Source organism: Muscardinus avellanarius (genome assembly GCF_963383645.1).
Source record: "Muscardinus avellanarius genome assembly, chromosome: 1".
Lineage (NCBI taxonomy): Eukaryota > Metazoa > Chordata > Mammalia > Rodentia > Gliridae > Muscardinus > Muscardinus avellanarius.
The window spans coordinates 223,328,800-223,349,120 of NC_137786.1; the positions used below are offsets into that span (position 1 = coordinate 223,328,800).

The window sequence follows — 20,321 nt, forward strand, 5'->3', positions numbered from 1 at the left end:
TTTTAGTTATAGATCTGAATATGCTGCTCAGAAGCCTACAGACACCGTGTTTCAAAAACAACAAAAAAATTAAAAATGGTTGGGAGTGTAGCTCAGAGGTAGAATGCCCTTGGGTTCAATCTCCAGTACAACCACACCACACACACACACACACACACACACACACACACACACACACACACACACACCTGGAGAAAAAAAAAAGACAGTGACACTCGCAGTTATTTATCCCCAAGAAATAAAAACTTATGTATATTCTACAACCTTTACAAGATTGTTTATAAGAACTTTTAATGTAAAAAACACAAAGCCACCACATGTCCTACAATAACTGAATGGTCAGTGATACAGCTATGCCATGACAATTACTCAGCAACAAAGAGAAACAAACTATGATAAAGGCAACAACTCCGGTGGTTCTCATGGGTATTGTACTGAATTGAAGCAGCCCAATCCCAGAAGATCTCATACTCTGTCAATCAATTTAGATAATACCCTCAAAGTGGAAAGAGTAAAGTGATGAAGAATATAGTTGTTACAGATAAGCGATAGCGGGAGAAAAGTTGATGGTAGAACTATAAAAGGTATGTGTGTGTGTGTGTGTGTGTGTATATATATATATAATTTCACAATGGAGATATATGTGGTGATGAAATGGTGAATTCTGATAACAGTATGTTTCAAAGTCTACAGATGCCGGGCGTGGTGGCGCACACTTGTAATCCCTGCACTTGGGAGGCTGAGACAGGAGGATCACACAGGTTCGAAGCCAGCCTCAGCTACTTAGTGAGGCTCTCAGCAACTTAGTGAGATTCTGTTTCCAAATAAAATATAAAATAGGGCTGCTAGTATAGCCCAGAGGTAGAAAAGACACTGGATTCCACCCCCAGTACCACAAAAAGAAAGTCTACAGATGTAATTAAATGATAATAGAATTTGTCTTGGTCAGCCTTTTATTGCTGGTACAAAGTACTTGAGACAAACAACAGAAAGGAGGAAATATTTATTTTTGGCTCAGTTATTTAAAAGTTTCACTCCGTGGTTGGCCAGGTTAATTGCTTTGGGCCTGAGAGAAGCAGAATATCCTTAGAAAAAAGGCAGAGGAAGAAGGCTGCTCCATTCTTGGCAGCCAGTAATGAAAAGAGAAAGAAGCAAAGAGGACTGGAAGGAGGAGTAACCATATAGGAGACCCCAGTGACTTTCTTCCTTTAAATAGTACCCAACTCTAGAAGTGTCTACTCCCTACATTAATGTCATCAATAATGACATAAAATCTATCAATGGATTAATCCACTGATGAATCCAGAGCCCTCAAAATTCAATCACTTCCTCCAATCTCCACCTTGAGCCCTGTCAGATTAGAATCCATGCTTCAGAAACATGCGTCTTTGGGGAGCATTGCAGATCCAAGCCCTAAATGAGCCATCCACACACACCATACTAATGTCACTCCCTGGTTTCCCTGTTACACTACAGTAGCCTGTGGTGTAACCCATGGTAAGGCTGAGTCTAGGACACACAGGACTTCTGTGTACTCTTTTGTGTTTCTTTTTAATATGTAATTGTTTCAAAATGAAAATTTAGAACAAAGAAAAAAGGATGATAGAGAAGAAGGAAGAAGAGGAGGAAGTGCAGGGTAAAGAGAAAAGGAAAACAGAAAGGGGCATACATTTTGGGCATTGAAGTTTTCATTATTTCAACTGCCAAGTCAAAAAAAAAATGCTCATGATATTTGCAGCAGGAGAAGTATTGAAAAATAACCAGTAAATCTCAACATTTATTTTAAAAAACTTTAAAATGGTTTTGGTTAATTGAATATTAATGAAATGAAAAACTTTTGACTTCTGGTAGTATCAAAGCAAGGAAAAACAAAAAACCTGGAGGGATGTAATTTAAGATTGGTCAGTAAAACTATACCTTAATATTAAAAACTTTCAACTTTTTTTTACTATATTCTATAGATAGGAAAGTCATTTCTGGTCATTTATATGATAGTTAATTTTTGTGTGTGTGTGTGGTACTGGGGGTGGAACCCAGAGCCTTTCTACCTCCGGGCTCCTATTTTAAATAGGGCTGGGAGTATTTTATATATTTTATATTTTATTTTAAAACAGGGTCTCACTAACTTGCTGAGAGTCTCACTAAGTAGTTGAGGCTGGCTTCAAACCTGCGCGATCCTCCTGTCTCAGCCTCCAGCCACTGGGATTACAAGCGTGCGCCACCACGCCCGGCATATGTTTGTTATTTATTACACAAAGAAAATGAAGCGAAGCATTTTCAGCATCAAAATCCAATTAGGTCAGCCGGGCGTGGTGGCGCACGCTTGTAATCCCAGCGCTTGGGAGGCTGAGACAGGAGGATCACGCAGGTTCGAAGCCAGCCTTGCCTGGTTTAAGAGATCCAGTTTCCAAATAAAATATAAAAATAGGTCTGGGAGTGTAGCCTGGAGATAGAAGTTCCCTGGGTTCCATCCCCAGTACCACCAAAAAAAAAAAAAAAAAAAAAAAAAAAAAAAAACCAGTTAGGTCATTGAAGAATATCCATGTAGTTGAAATTAGAAAATACACTTCTTTGAACTCAGTCAATTCATTCTGTAAACAAAGAAAAGGAAGTACATAAGCCACTGATAATTGCTTTCTTAGACTTTGTAGTTCACTTTAAGTCTTGGATGTAACTTTAATTTCTAACTATAGAAAAAACAACCCTAGTCAGGCATGGCGGCGCACACTTGTAATCCCCGCGCTTGGGAGGCGGAGACAGGAGGATCCCGTAGGTTCGAAGCCAGCCGCCCTGGCGTAAGAGACCTTGCTTCCAAATAAAAATATAAAAAATAGGTGTCTGGGAGTGTAGCCTGGAGATAGAAGGGTTTCCAGGAACCCCAGTACCACCAAAAGAAAAAGAAAAGAAAAAACAACCCTATTATTTTCCCACCTTATTCACTCCAAGGATTTTAATAAGTAAAAGCTATGATATCACATATGCATGTGACTTTGTGCACAAGCAGAAGGAGATGGTAAGTAAGCACATTCAAAATTTTATTTTCTATTTGTAATACCTGAGCTATGGAGAACAAAGACCTGAAAATCCAAGGCCTCTTACTCCTGTTCTACAACCCCACAAATCCTCCGGCACACTTCACCATGTCTATCCCAAACACTTAAGTCGAAGCCAATATAAAGAAGAAAAATCACAGACTAAATATTCTGTTTGCACTAAATCATTCTTCCTGCTGAGCCTAGTGATAATGTTTTCCTGTGTTTTTCAACTCCCTTTTGCATACCTGGCCAAATGAATATAATTTAGAAAATAAGTTAACTTGCCTCTCTGAAAAATGAAACCCAATACTCCTTGCCTTTCTGGGCCGTGCTGTGGAAACATATAACCCTACGATGTAGATTTGTCTTTCTTCACCACTTCTGGGTGTTGAAGAAAATAATGCAGTGACATCATCCTCCAAAACATGCCTTCCAATGACACCTTTGTAAAATAAAAGTGTTCGTTAATTATGCTGCAAATCTAGTAGGAGAGGTTTTTCCAAACACCTCTGAAAAAATTGGAACCAACTCTCTCAGAGAAACAGAAGCTCAAGAGACATGGTCCCCTAAGGGAAATACTACAATGATTAAAGAAAATAATTACAAGCTTTTTTCTTTTTTTTTTTTCTTTCTTTTTTTTTTTTTTTCAGTCCTGAGGATGGAACCCAGGGGCATTCTGTCTCCAAGCTACACCCTCATCCCCAGCCTATTTTGAAACTGGGTCTCACTGAGTTGCAAAGGAGCTCACTAAGTAGCTGAGGCCGTCTGTGAATCACCATCGTCCTCTCTCAGCCTCCCAAATGCTGGGATGACACGCATGCGTCATCACACCCGGTTTGAAGGAGTTTGGGCTCAACTGCAATTGTACAAAATAAGACTTTCTCCCTTTGAGACTACTTTCGTCCTTGGAAAGTCTAGTGTTGAGCCTTCAACTGCTGTGTGATAAACACTAGGACATGGCACTCTGAAAATTCAAGAATTCTAAAAGACAGGCTTGCTTTGGAGAGATTAGCATGAGCAGGATATCTGAGTACAGAGCAGCCTTATGAATCCCAGATTGGTGTTGGAATTACTGCAGGGGGAGAAGGGTAAACATTCAAAATAATTTCTTAAAAAGTAACCAGAAGACAGGTGTGATAAGGCACACTCGTAATATCAGTACTTAAGAAGCTAAAACAGAAGGACTGCAAGTTCCCAGCTAGCCTCAGCAATATAGCGAGGCTCTCCTTAACTTAGTGAGATCTTATTGCAAAATAAAACATATGGCTGGTAGTGTATTGCAAAGGTAGAATGCTCCTGGGTTAAATCCCCTGTACTTCAACAAAATAAAAAATAAAAAAAAAACCAGAAATCTGGGCATGGTGGTACACACATATAATCCCAGTACTTAAGAGTCAGAGACAGATATCAAAGGTTAGAAGACAGCCTCAACAATTTAGAGAGACTCAGCAATTTAGCGAAACTCTGTTTTCAAATAAAAAATATAATATGGATGGAGATATAGCTCAGAGATAAAATAGCCCTGAGTTCAACCCCCAGTACCAAAACAATACAAAACAAAATAAAGTAAACTAAGAACTGGGCATGGTGGTACACACCTGTAATCCCCATACTTGGGTAGCTGAGACAGAAGGATTGAAGTTTAGACGCCAGCTTCAGCAAAATAGCAAGGCCCTCAGCAATTTAGCAAGACCCGTTTTTCAAATAATAAATAAGATAAAAAAGGACTAGGGTGTTGCTTGAAGGAAGAATTCCCCTAGGTTCAATCCCTAGTAACACCACACACACACACACACACACACACAACTAGAGAGACTGAAAATTGTCTACTGGAGGTGACAAATCTCAAAGGCAGGCTAAAATACAAGAAAATAAAAATAAAGTGGACTGGGCTTTCTATCCAGAAATGGATATAAATTGGAAAAAAAATTGGACAGCTACATTTTAGGGAGGTAAAGAGTAGTCCAAGCTGTCTGTTTGAAAATTTACAAAATTTAAGTTTGATCACTTTCAAAAGAATGGCCATTTTGATGATATTTATTCTGCCTATCCAAGAACATGGAAGATCTTTCCATCTTCTAAGGTCTTCTTTGATTTCTTTTTCAATGACTTATAATTTTCTTTGTAGATGTCTTTTGCCTCCTTGTTAAGTTTACTCCAATGTATTTTATTTTTTTGTGGAAAATCCTGAATGGAACTGTTTTCTGGATGTTTTTTTTTTTTTGCAGTGGATTTATGGTTGTATACAGAAAAGCTTCTGATTTTTTAAGATTAATTTTGTATCCAGACACTTTGATGAATTCGTTGAGAAGTTTTATAAGCCTTTTGATTGAGTTTGTTGGGTCTTCTAAGTATAGTATCATGTCATCTGCAAATAGTTAAAGTTTGAGTTCTTCTTTTCCTATTTGTACTCCTTTGATTTCCTTTTCTTGCCTTAATCCTCTGGCTAAAGTCTCAAGTACTATACTGAAGAGAAGTGGTGATAATGGGCATCCTTGTCTCGTTCCTATTTTTCAAGAACCTCAACTGAGAGCCAACAGAATGGGAGATTTTTGCCAACTACTTCTCTGATAGAGGACTAATATATAGAATGTACAGAGAACTCAAGAAACTCAGCACAAAGAAAACAAATAACTCAATCACAAAATGGGCAAATGAATTAAATAGATACTTCATGGAGAAATAAATTCAAATGGCCAATAAATACATGAAAAAATGCTCAAAATCATTAGCAATCAGAGAGATGCAAATCAAAACTACCCCGAGATTTCACCTAACTCCAACTAGAATGGCAATCATTCAAAACACAAACAACAACAGATGCTGGCAAGGATGTGGAGAACTGGGAACTCTAAATCATTGTCGGTGGGATTGAAAATTAGTGCAATCACTTTGGAAAACAATATGGAGGATCCTCAGAAGAATGGGAATGAACTTACCATATGATCCCGCAATACCACTTCTGGGTATCTACCCAAAGTACCAAACTAATGCATGTGTATCTATGTTCATAGCTGCACAATTCACCATTGCCAAAGTATTGAATCAGCCAAGATGTCCATCTTCAGATGAATGGATTACAGAAATGGGATATATACACAATGGGATTTTACTCAGTCATAAGGAACACAATAACATCATTTACAGGGAAATGGATAGAACTGGAGGACATTATGCTAAGTGAGATTAATTAGTCACAAAAATAAGGAATTGATGCTCTCCCTAATATGAGAAAGCAAGGGAAAAATAAGTCATAGGAGGAACTCTAGATGAAAAAGGAGATTCTATAGATGAGCAAATAAGGATACCTGAAGGGATGAGAAGGGCAAAGGGGAAAATTCTCTAATGCACATGATGTACTTTAAACAAACATATCAAAGTCAGTCACTAAGCCAAGGATGAGAAGGAGGCAGGAGGAGGGAATGAGGCAAGAATTGGTTAAGGGCTAATTGGGTAATGTGTGGATATATGCATATATGTCTTAAGATATAGGACTACAATTCACCAATAATTTTTTTTAAAAAATTCAAGTTTGAAAGCATAAGTTTGAACCTAAATTTCACATATATTATAAAAAATGAGTTTTGATTTTTTTATGGTAAATGATCAGGAGTCTCTAAAGTAATTTCAGAAGGAATTATTTGTTCACATAGCATTGCCACAGGACATTCCTCTTGTCACCAGTGGTGTTCACTACAGGCAGTACATTCCTTAAAATGCTTTGAGAGAATTAACTTCTACATATGGCATAATAATCCATGAAATTCATTAGTAGAGACCTGGAATCCCCTCCCTCTCTTTTGTCAGTCCATTTACTTTTCTTTTAAAACTAGCAAAGCAGGATCCTACTCTGGAATCTTCAATTTCTTCATTCCTTCTGCATGAAACATGTTTCTCTCCATGTATCTGCAAAATTAACTTACTTCCTCATATCACTAAGATTGCTGCCGAAATATTTTCTTCTGTGGGAATTATAATAATAACTAGTTTGGTTCTCTGACCTTTTCTCTTTCTTTATCATCCTAAATTTCAAATAATTTCTCTAACCACTCTCTGTAAAGGAGAGTGGTTACCTTCTCCCTCACTCACTTTCTCTTTGCCTAGTTGTATTGTTCTTCAGAGAAAATGTCATGACATAATATTGAATTCTTCTTGCATCTTCCCACCTCATAAGAAAAAGCAAAGATTATAGACAATTTCCCATAGCATCGCCCCAGCTTGCAAATAGTTTATGTTTGCTTATTTTAATATTTTATTGATGCATTGTAATTATACACCGTGATGAGATTCAAAGTGATACAAGCAGAAAGGTACACAGGTCTTGATATCACTACCTTCAGGTCCTGCTCTGCTACTGATCCCTCCCCACACGTTACTGAGATTGGTATTGACACCTTCATACTCGAACAGAATTATTGGAACTGTTTCCTTCATCAGTTCTTCTTCCTCTCCCCACTTTCCTCCCCCATCCTCTTCTACCATTCTATTAGTCTCTTTTCTCAATTATCTAAAATCTCTTTTGTTTCCTATTTTCTGTCTAGCTTCTTCATATGAAAACAATCATTAAACCCTTGCTTTCTGCTACTGACTGATTTCACTGAGCATATTCTCTACTTTCATACATTTTTCTGCAGATATCATAATTTTGTTCTTCTCAATGGCTGAGTAAATATTTTTTCAGGTCTGGAGATGGAACCGAGGGACATCTGACCTCCAGGCTACACCCCCTGCCCTATTTTTTAGTCTTTATTTTGAAACAGGGTCTACACTGAGTTGCGGAGAGTCTAAGTACCTGAGGCTGTCTGCAAACCACGATCCTCCAGTCTCAGCCTCCCGAATGCTGGAATTACAAGTGTGTGCCACCACACCCAGCTTATTTTTTTGATTTTGAAACAGAATCTCCCTAGTTTAATAAGACTGTCCTCAAGCCTGAAACCCTCCTGTCTCAGCCTTCCAAGTACTAGAATTACAGGAGTGCACCACCAAATCCAGTTCATGTTCCTAGTCTTAATAGTGACTTTGGATATATAAAATTTGGTTTTGAAATGGTTCAAGGTATTAACATTTTCTCTCAAGTTCAGTAGTTTTTTTAGTCTGGTTAAAATATATTTTTCTATCAAAAATGTCCTGCCACAAATAATAAAGATATATCTAGTTAATATGTTCTGCATGCTATTCTTACAGAGTATGCTGCTTTGCAAAAAATGATAAATGAAAATCATATTGCCAGAACAGTTATATAGTATTACGTGGAATAAATCCTAAAGAAAAAAGTCCATTTACTACTAAAACATGAACATTTTTATTTGTTTTTGTTTTTGTTTTTGCTTTTTATTTATTTTTTTTTATTTATTTTTTTTTTTTTGGTGGTACTGGGGGTGGAACCCAGAGGCTTTCTACCTCCGGACAATACTCCCAAACCTATTTTATATTTTATTTGGGAACAAGGTCTCACTAAGTTGCTGAGAGCCTCACTAAGTAGCTGAGGCTGGCTTCAAACCTGTGCGGTCCTCCTGTCTCAGCCTCCCAAGCGCAGGGATTACAAGCGTGCACCACCATGCCCAGCAAACACCAACATTTTTAAATTATCTGTTGAATGCCAAACTCAAAGTTAAATCACACATATATTTAAAGTTTGTATGTATACTTATTCAATCTGAAGATTTTTTTTTTCAATTTGTGCTTAAGCCATTCATATAGGGAATCTCAGGCATCTGATTTGAACCAATGTCTGTCAAACTGTAATGCTCATTAAGTAAATAATTTAATGCTTGTCATCTGTTAAGTTTTCCATGAATACAATGAGCCCCTGTTATACTCCCCATTGTATAACTGAAACACTACTTCAGCCAGAGGAAACAGAGTGCAGAAATAATACATAAGACATTAGTTCTAATGGAAGAAATCACATATTAGGATCTCCAAAATGGTGCAAACATAGTTGTATAGCAGAGAGAGAGGGGAGGGAGGAAGGGAGGGAGAAAGGGAGGGAGGGAGGAAGGGAGAAAGAGAGGGAGGGAAGGAGGGAGGGAGGGAGGGAAGAAGGAAGGAAGGAAGGAAGGAAGGAAGGAAGGAAGGAAGGAAGGAAGGAAGGAAGGAAAGAAGGGCAGAAGGGAGGCTGCCTAATGGACAAATCAGAGTTTAGAGTTTAAAATACAATTACTTAAATGTTTTTCTTGGCTCTGTTTTTGTTTGTTTTGGATTCCATTTCTGGATTATTGGAGTTATTTGGAAATAGAATAGAATTAATATAGAAAAAAAGTCTGCCTTAAAAGATCTTGTTTGTTGCTTTCACAACAGTTACTTGTTGAGAAGATAAGAAGAATATTAACCTATTCTCAAATGTAGTAATGCTTTGTAGCGCTTATATGGCTCATAGTGATTTCCTTCTCCCAAAAAAAGCATTACATAGTCTCCTACTTTCAGCCTCTTCATTTCAAACATACCCACATTATATGATGAAGTAAAAATAATACCTTGACCATAGGAAGAAACTAACCTGCACACATGGCTCCACCTCCTAGAAAATCCAGAGGTCCCTTTTATTAGGTTGTGGGGGAGGGGCTTTTCTCCATTTGTGATGCAAATAATGATACTCAGGCTTCCTGAAAAACCATACCAAAGAACAGGTATTCTTCATCTTTTTCAAACACTAATGTTTTTAAAGACATTTTTCTTCTCATATTTTCTAAAATATGACCTCATATTCTATCTTGGTTTCTGAAAAATTTTTAAAGAAATCTATATAATTAACTTTTAAGGTTTTTGTTTAATCGCTTGATTTTCTACTCTACAAGAGTGTAACTTCCACGGTAACTTTTATGCATGTATAATACCTTACGTTCATAATACCCCACGATATGCCTGTAACATATTAGATATATCTAAGAACTATTAAATTTAGTAATTGCATCATTCTTTGATTCCATTTCCCTTTTCATAAATCAGCATCTTGATGAGTTTTGCCCAAATCATCTTTGACACAAACAGCCTCTCTGGAAGAAAGCATTGTGCTGGGGAGAGTCACCAAGTGTTGTGTGCATGTGTGTTACTAACAGTATAAACTATGTTATGAAATGAGACTGTAAGGCACCAAAAAGTATAAAAAAACAAGAACTTTTTATTACATTAGAGGCTATTTACATCTTTCAAAGTCTATAAAGAACATCAAATTCCTCTCAAAGAAGGTCACCAAATAAAAGGTAGAGTGTAAATCTGAGTGAGTATGACATCTGTAGAAAGTAAATGTGCCCCTTATTTCTTAGATGAGTGCAATGTCCCATTAAAGGCGTACAGAAGGACTGAAAGAATATTATATGGGAAGGGAAAAACACAGGATCAAATTACAAAATTATAGGAAATGGATTGATTCTCCAGGGCTATCAGGTTTGGGCTCTCTAAACTGGTAATGATGGTCCTGCCTACCATACAAAAAAGCAGTGAAAATAGTAACACCTGCTACTTTACAGAAGAACTGCAATGCATGTTGTATTTTCCATGCATGAATCACATATTTAAGGGACAAAATCCTACAAGTTGCTATGATTGCCACAGTGCACAATGAAGCAAAAGATCATCAAAATATGTCCATTTCAAACATGAGTACCATGTTGATATTTCAACACAATAACACCATTTACTAAAGTCTGTTTTAAAAGAATCAAGATAAAGCTGGCATAAAACTAAGAGAACTTAGTACTTAGTACTCAGTATTTAGGTATTATTAATTTCAATGTTTATGATTTTTTTTCATTTACTCAGGATTTAATAATGAACACTGATTTCACAGTCATAAACATTGACAATATTTTCTGATATGCACAAGCTTTGTGATCCATTCGTCTTAGTTCAAGTTCAAAATCCAATTCCTGCTGAGTGATGAAATTGCTCCCTAAAGATTTTGTTGGACTCATCAATGACATGGACATTAAACAAAGAATCTCAAAACTGAGCATGGTGGTGCACACCTGTAATCACAGTATGTGGGAGACAAAGACAGGAAGATCACAGGTTCCAGACCAGCCTCAGAAACTTGGCAAGTCATTGCTTCAAATTTAAGAAAATGGACTAGGGTGCGGCTCAGAGGTAGAATGTGTATGGTTTTAGTCCTCACTATAAAGAGAGACAAAAGCCTGATGTGGTGGTGCACCCTTGCAATCCCAGTACTTGGAGGCTAAGACAGGAGGATCACGGTTCACGACCAGCCTCAGCTACTTAGTTAGTCCCTCCTCAACTTAGTGAGACCCTGTTTCTATATGAAAAATAAAAAATAGGGCTGAGGGTGTAGTTTGGAAGTAGAATGCCCCTGAGTTCTATTTCCAGTATTGCAAAAAATAAATAAATAAAATAAAATAGAGTGAAAGAGAAGAGGAGAGGAGAGGAGAGGATCTCAAACTAAGGGTTTCCATTACTCAGTCAAGTACTTTTGGATCCATCAGATATTATGTCCCAATCTTTAGTGCAACTGTGGTCTCATTTACTTGACAAAAAGTGATTTCTTCCTCTCTAAAATTCTTCTGAATGAGTCTTTGACCTCCTTGTTTCTCAGGCTGTAGATGAGTGGGTTCAACATGGGAATCACCGCAGTGTAGAATACAGAAATCACTTTATTGATATCCAGAGAGAAGCTAGAGCTTGGTCGCACATAGATGAAGAAGAGAGTCCCGTATAGGATGGAGACAGCCGTCAGGTGAGAAGAGCAGGTGGAGAAGGCTTTGCGCCTCCCGTCAGCTGAGCGGATCCTCAGGATGGCGACCACAATATACACATAGGACACCAAGATGATAACACCACTGAGGACTCCCAAGGCTCCGGCCAGGATGAAAAGCAAAAACCTATTGACCTGAGTATCTGCGCAGGCCAGAGAGATCACAGGAAGGAGGTCACAGAAGAAGTGATTGATGACATTTGGACCACAGTAGGGCAGGCGAAAAGTGAAAGTGGTATGTGTTATTGTGCTAATTAGGCCCACAGCATATGGCCCTGCCACTAGCTGCACACAGACCCGCTGGGACATAATCAGTGTATACAGCAAGGGCTTACAGATGGCCATGTACCGGTCATAAGCCATGGCGGCCAGAAGGAAACATTCAGTCACTACAAACTGACCGAAAAACCACAACTGGAGAGCACAACCCAGTAAAGAAATTACTTTTTTATCCACAAAGACGTCAGACAACATCTTGGGAGCAATGACAGAAGAGGAACAAGTGTCCACAAAAGACAAGTGGCTGAGAAAAAAGTACATGGGGGTGTGTAGTCGGGAATCCATCCAAATAAGAGCAATCATGCCCAGGTTTCCCAAGAGAGTGACGAGGTAAACAAGGAGGAACGTCAGGAACAGGACAACTTGGAGCTGGAAGGAATTTGTTAAGCCCACGAAAAAAAACTCGATCACCAAAGTTTTATTTCCCCCATCCATTTCTCATTTAATCTGTTGAAAGAAAAATAAAACCTTTCTATGTAAGTTCATAAGTAAAGACTTCTATTTTTCATCTGATGTATCCATGCATCTTTTAAGTTGCATAGGATAGGCTGACAGTCAACTTTCTGTCACTCGGGTCCCGCTAAATCCCTGTTCACCATTTGGGTTCTTCTGAGTTATTCACTGGACCTCTCCAGGATTTTGGTTTTCCCTTTTGTTAAAAGAAGATATTTGTGCAGAAGCAGAATTTTACTCTTAGAAGTGACCTTTGGGAACTATCTATAGCAAGTCTCCTATCTTGAGTTAACTATCTTGAGACACCTGACTTTAAGTTTTTACAGAAAGACATTTTATGAATTCAGGTTGATACCCACCCTAAACTAAGGTCAATTGAGTGTTAGGAATGTAAATTCCTTAGAGTCTGTATAAATAGTTAATACTGTCCAAAAAATGACTACTGATATTTACATTATGGAAGGAAAGGATGAGAAAAGAGAACTTGGCTTTGGTTGAAGAATCAAACAACTGAACAAAATCTCCTCTGGCATCCTTTCCCTCATCTACTTGCATTACCTCATATTATTGGTACATATTACTATTAATATAATTTGTCTACACTGAATTTTTATCTCCATCAAATAAGGGATCAATTCACAATCATTGAGTAGGAGCTGTGATCTATTCATTGTTACCAGGTACATGAAAAAGAAGATTATATGTTTTAAGAATAAAAAAGCATTCATGGGCATTTATCCCTAAGATATAAAAACTTACATCGACACAAAAACCCATACTAGATTTTGTAGCAGCTTTATTTATGACATCAAAAACTTTAAGCCAACAAAATGTCCTATAATGGGTGAATGGTTAAACTGTGATACAGCCAATACCCCGAACATTACTGTATAACAGAGTTGAACAAACTATGACACCAGCAACAGCTTAAATGGTTCTTATGGGCATTATACTGAATTGAAGTAGGCCAATCTCAAAAGTCACATTCTCTGTGAATCCACTTAGACAGCATCCACAAAATGTCAAAAGTATAGAGATGAAGAACATGTTACTTGTATAGATTCGAGACAGTGGAAGAGAAGGTGGTGGGAGAACTCTAAAGAGTTAGAAAATAGAGAGCTTTGTGATGATGGCGTAGTGAACCCTGATAGTGATTGTCTTTAAACAAAAACTAATGTACATATGTAATGAAATAATATGGAAATTTTGTTAGTCAGCTTTCCATTTCTCGGAAAAAAATATATGAGAGAAACAACCTAGAATAGGGAAGATTTATTTGGGGTCAAAATTTCAAAGGTTTCAGTCCATGCTTGGCTGGCTTCATCAGCTGATGAGACTGGAGGTGGCAGAGGAAAGCTGCCCGTCTCATGGCAGCAAGAAAGCAGAGTGAGGAAGGCAAAAGGGGCCAGAGATAAGAATATCCCAGTGCAAACACCCAGTTACTTACTTTCTTCAATAGGCAGCAGCTCCATGTGTCTACCTATTACCTCTGCTAACATCATCAGATTATCAATATGTCATTGGATCAATTTACTTATGAAGTCAGAGCCTTCATGATTCAATCACTTCCCAAAATACTCACCTGAACCTTGCCACACTGGAGACCGAGTCTTCAGCCACGAGCCTTTAAGAAACAGTTCAGATCCAAAACCTAACCGAACTGTCCACACAAGCACACCATGTCATTTTCTGGGTTTAATGTTTCTCTGCAGTGGTCTGAGATACAATCATTGGAGAAACTGAGTTTAAGATACACAGGACCTCTGTTTCCTGTGTTTGTCCTTCTTTTGAATATATATTTATTTTATAAAAATTTTTTAAATGAATAAAGGGATTGAAAAAAAGGAAGAAGGGGGTAAGAGGGGATAGTGCAAAGAAAAAAGAAAACTGAGGAAGGGTAACATACATCTCGAGCCTTCAAGTTTTTTATTACAATTTTGACCACCAAGCCCCACACAAATATTTATGGCATTTGCAGCAGGAGCAGGGTTGTAAAAAAATCAAGTAACTTCTAACCCTGGTAAAAAAATATATTTTGGCTAACTGAAGATTAATTACATAAAAACTTCTGACTTCTTATAATATCAGAAGGAATGGTGCTTAGAAAAAAAATTTGGTGGAGTCTAATTTAATATTTGTCAGAAAAAAACATAAAAGATTTCAATATATTTTGCTGTAATATATTCTATACATAAAGTTATTTCTGGTTATTTATACTTTCATTATTTATTATACAAATAAAATGGAAACAAAGAATTTTAAGTTTCACAGTAAAGTTATGTCACTGAAAACATTTATACAATTAAAATCAGAAGCCGGGCGTGGTGGCGCACGCTTGTAATCCCTGCACTTGGGAGGCAGAGACAGGAGGATGGCGCAGGTTCCAAGCCAGCCGCGCGTGCTGGCTTAGGAGACCCTGTTTCCAAAATATGTAAAATGTAAAAATAGGTTTGGGAGTGTAGCCCGGAGGTAGAAGGGCTTCAAGGAACCCCAGTACCACCACCACCCCAAAAAAAATCAGAATGTACACATTATAAACTCAACTGATCCCTTCTGTAAGCAAAAATAATAAAATATATGTGACACTGACAATTGTTTTTAGAACTTTGCATTCAACTTGAAATCCTGTATGAAACAACAATTATTGATTTCAGTAAGAGGCCCTACTCAGTCCAAAATTTCTAATAGACAAAACTATGATATCCCATATGTATGTAACTGTGCAGGAGCAGAAGGAAAAGAAAAATAAGCATATTCAAAGGTTGTTTATCCAATTATACTATCTATGCTAAGTGAAAAAGTTAAGGCCTGAAAATCTCAGACCTCTTACTTCTGTTCTATGAGCCCATAAATCTTCAGCACATTTCCCTGTGTCTATGCCAAAAACAAAACCACAATGTATACCTAAGTTAGGTCCAAACAAAAAAAAAATACCCAGACTAAATATTTTATTTTTATCAAACTTTTCTTCCTAGTGAGCTTAGTGAAGATGTTTACACATGTTTCTTAACTCATTTTTGCATACCTGGCCTCCTGAACACAATTTAGAAAACAGTTAACTCACCTCTCTGGAAAAGGAAATCACAGACTCTACCTGCCTGGTTCCTATAGTGAACTTAAATTACTCTAAGAAGTAGACTCTTCTTTCCTTGCCACTTCTGCAGGTATTAAAGAAGATGATATGGTGATACCATCTTCCAAAATGACCCTTCCAATAAGCACATTTTTAATAGGTGTTCATTAATTAGGAGAGGGTTTTCAAAGATCTCTGAGTAAATTGGAAACAACACCTTCAAAGTAACAGAAGCTCAGGAGATCGAGTCCCATAGGAGCAATATTGGAGTTATTATTTAAGAGAATTGGGGGTTGAATCAACTGCACTGCGTATAAGAATCTCTATTCCCTTTGAGACTCGCCTCTGCCTAGGAAATTCTAGTTTTGAATTGTCAACTGCTACATTCTCAGCACCAGCTCCAGCCACTGTGGGGATTTGAGAATTATTTTTGTTTTAAATTTTTATAGTACATTACAATTACACATATTAATGGTATTCACTCTAATATATTCATATGTATGCATATATTATAAATTGGTCTATTTTGTTGTCCTGCGCCTCTCTTTTTCCTGGTCTCTTTTCTCTACTCTTGTCTGCTTCAGGATTCTGCTCAGCTTTAGAGATTTGTCTTTCCCAAGACCATACCTCTGCAGGGACAGACCCAGTCAAGTGACTGAGTAAGCATGGATACAAGTGCCTGCCCCTCTTTATTTACTGTGGAAGAACTGTGGCTGTCGATTCATGTTCTAGGGTTCTGCTACATTTCTATAGGGCTATGGGCTATGTCAGGTCTGCTTCACAGTTTAACTTCCTCATATGCCTAATTCTACATTCTTTCCCTAGTATTTGCTAGTGTTAATCCCCAATACACATCTTACAAACCAAATATCTTTTCAGTTTTTGCCTCTGGAAAATCTAGCCTGTAACGGTATCAAAACTGGTCTGTGAAAATGGGTGAAATTATTGAGCTGAAACTGAATCAGTCCTATCAAGGTGATAATAAGAACTTCCAGAACTGTTGGTAAGTATGTGTCAGAGTCCTTAGAGAAAAAAAAATGGCCCAATAGTTTGATTTTTTTAATGTAATGCTTTTTATTTATTGGCTTCTCTAAAATATCCCCAAAATGTTATGGCTAATGAAACTTTCTAAGATAAAATATTACTCAACATTCCAAATTTCTACAAAAATAAGTTAATGTAATGCCTTTACTTCACTCTGGAGGAATCAACATACACACATTACCTTAAATGGTAAGATCAAACTACAAATATGCAATATGGATCATAATTCTGTTCATGCTTTCAAATTCCTGATGTTGTTTTTGAACACTGAATGCTGGATTGAAAGCCAGTCATTGCTCACGAATTGATGATGATACTACAAATCCTTCACATTTTTTTTAAATGTAGTCTATCCAGGTATGATGGTGTACAATTGTAATCTCAAGACTCGAGGGGCTGAGAAAGGAGGATCACAGGTTCACAGCCAGCCTCAGACACTTTGCAAGGTCCTCAGCAGCTTAGCTAACCATGTTCAAAATAAAATATCAAATAGGAATGAGTGTAGTGCAGAGGTAGAATCCCAATGTTACCCTGGAATTTGACTGGTTTGTTTGAAATGAAGAATGTGTTTTTCATGTTCTTAGGAAGTACATATGATTTGAGCATAAGAAAATAGAACAATAGTTTTATATATGATAAATTGGGAGATAATACTGCTGTCTCCATCAATATTTTCACTGATATAATCCAAGAGAACTGACCACACAATTTAAGAGGAAGAAAGATCTATTTGCTCATAGTTTCTTGGAGACTCTTGGTGTAGTCCATGTAAGGCCAGGTCTAGGAATCTCAGAGCATGGCAACTGGAAGCAGAGAGAAAGAGCAGGGCCCTTCTCAGAAAATGAAGGCTGAAAGCAAGAGAGCAAACAAGCAAGGGAACAAGACAAACAAGCAAACAAGACAAAAGCTCAGTGGCTAAGGCCACACCCCCAGGGATCTACCTTTTCCAGCCACAGCCCACCTGGCAGTAAATCCATTACAGCAGACTTATCTACTGATGAGATTACAACCCTCATGACTTACATCAACTCTGAAATTAATACACGAGCTCTTCAGGGGATATTTTATATCTATAACATAACAATTATTGTTTTATTGCTCCAATAATAAATGGTAAGTTTAATATATTATTTAAGATATTAGAATGAAATAACTCTATATAGATATTGAAATTGATGCCTACTGCTAAGCTACTGATACTCTACAATACAGAATAGTAACAAGCAATTGAAAGCCAAGAATGAGATCCAAAGGGTCCCTTGGTTACAGGCAATGAAGCTCTCATCTCTTTCAGAGGTGGGAAGAGACCAAGCACCAAGCTCAGGATTTAATAACAACAGTGGCTTAGCCTCAAAGACAGTACCCAAACAGGGAAGTTCTATTATGCCAAGGTTAAGACATGAAATTTTAACACTAGGATGGAGACCCTGAGTAGAGGTCACTGAAGATACTGACTCCTCTGGGCCTGCCTATATACATGGCCTGTCCCTTCCAGCTGAGAACTAGCATTCCAGAATTTATAAGGAAATGTAGATCTCTCTCTTCCTCTCTCTCTCTCTCTCTCTCTCTCTCTCTCTCTCTCTCTCTCTCTCCTCTCTCTCTCTCTCTCTTGGTTATCCTGGGCTCTTTTCAGAAAACCTTCTCCTATTCTATGGACAGCAGGTCTATATTTGGAGATAAGTCATAGTATAAGCAGAAAGAGAAGAAATGGAAAAAGGTAATATGCTCCCAAACTTCACAGTTTAATTAATATATGCTAGCAAAGAGCCACAGAATATGTGTAGGACTGGATGATTAAAAAAAAAAAAAACCTTGATTAAAGAGTCCAGACAATAAAATTGAGTAGGGAAGAGTTTCTGAGTTGAGGATACTGTTCAAGGGTACTTAAATACCCAGTCAAAAACCCTGGGAAATGTACTAAGACCTTTGTCAGAAAAACTCCTGAAAGCATGAAAATAATATTTGCTGCTGGGTATTTTGACATATGCCTATAATCCCAATATTTGGGAGGCTGAGATAGGAGGATCAGACTTCTAAACCAGCCTCAGCAATTTAATGAGATTCTCAGCAACCTAGTAAGACTGGATTTCACAACAAAAAAATAAAAAAGGGCTGGAGTGTAGCTTGGAGATGGAATGCCCCTGGGCTTAATCTCTAGAATCACAAAAAAAAAAGAAAAAGAAAAAAAATATGACCAATGTTTACCAAACCTAAAAAAATAAGAATAATAATGCATACAGAGTAGAGATGTATTGAAAAGTTTATGAAGGTAGGAAATGTAGAATTTGTGGGTAAAAGGCTTATCAGATGGCTAATTTCCAAGGAAAGACCTAGAGGTCACATTATCCATCAAGACCCATAGAATTTGATGCTCAAGAGGGCACCAGTAACCAGTAATATGACTAGTGCTTACTCTTCCTCCCAGGCCAGGGCTGGCAGGTAGATATAGTGTTTCAGAATGCTGGGGTTAGTTGATCACCATGAGGATAACAAGGCCCCTGGGTAAGGCCGGTAGACAGTGCTAGTCCATGTGGAGGTGAGAATGGAAAATTTAAACACTATGAATATTTTGCAGTAAAAGCATTTAACAAAATTCAGTATCACTTTATGAGAAGAAAACTAAGAAAATTATAGTTATAAGGCACTTACCTCTGTCGGGGCCCACTCGGCTGGACCGAGATGGCACTCAGGCTTGTTGCCAGCGTGGATTCAAGATGGCGCCTAGGCTTGCAGCCAAGTCATGAGACTCACAAGATGGACGTCTCCTTGAGCATGCGCAGTGTGCCATGCTACGTGCTTGCAGAATGATCAGTGACGCAGCACCTCGTGCTACCACCAGCCTGCCTATTAGAAAGTCAGAAGTGTGCATGCCCTAGCTGTGGTAGCTTGGGGTTGGTAGGGAATAGAGGAAGGGATTTTGATGCTGATATATATTGTGCTTGTTGTACGCATTGTCAGACATATTAAGAGACATATTCAGAGATATTATGAAGAAGAATTAAGGATCCATTAAAGAAGAATTCATATTTCAGCTGAAGAGGTGTCTGTGTCGTTCTCTAAGCCCCTGCGGGTCGGAGTCTTAGGGGACGATATACCTCAACAGAATAAATATTATATGACAAATCCAAATACAACATCATACTGAAAAATAGGGGATATGGGGGGAAATTGAAAAATGGAGCAAAATTGAAAGCATGTCCTCTTAAATCTAGAACAAGTCAAGGACATCCACCCACCACTCCTTAATACAGTACTAGAAATTTTAGCCAGAGCAACTAGGCAAAAGAAAAAAAGGGAAGAAAATAGAAAAAGAAATTATTTCTACATGCATATGATAGGATGAAGTTCCACCAGTAAACTACCAGAGCTGATAAATTCAGCAAAAATGCAAGAAAGAAAAAAGGGAAACAAAAAATGAGCAGACTCTCTATACACCATATCTGACTCTTGATGAAGGTGCCAAAAAAATACACTGGGGAAAAAGATAGCCTCTTTAACAAGCGGTGCTGGGGGAAACAGATATTCATATGTAGAAGAATGAAACTAGACCTCTACCTCTCGCCCTGCAAAAACGTCAATACAGAATGGATAAAAGAATTTGTGCATGAGAATCTTTGCAATTGCTAAAAGAAAACAAAGGGGAAGCAGTTCAACATAAAGGCACAGACATCGACTGCCTGAAAAAGACTTTTGTAACTCAGAAAACAATAATGAACTGTAAAGTAAGGTT

At 37.7% G+C, this 20,321-nt stretch overlaps 1 protein-coding gene across 1 annotated transcript; it reads right to left on the bottom strand.

The window, feature by feature from the left end:
• Positions 1-11,511: 11,511 nt before the first annotated feature.
• On the bottom strand, positions 11,512-12,456 carry LOC308265375 (olfactory receptor 5G25-like; the record flags this gene model as incomplete). The annotated part of the gene is made up of 1 exon (XM_080699039.1): positions 11,512-12,456. The coding sequence occupies one exon, from the start codon at positions 12,454-12,456 to the stop codon at positions 11,512-11,514; it is 945 nt and encodes a 314-aa protein (XP_080555165.1).
• Positions 12,457-20,321: the final 7,865 nt, after the last annotated feature.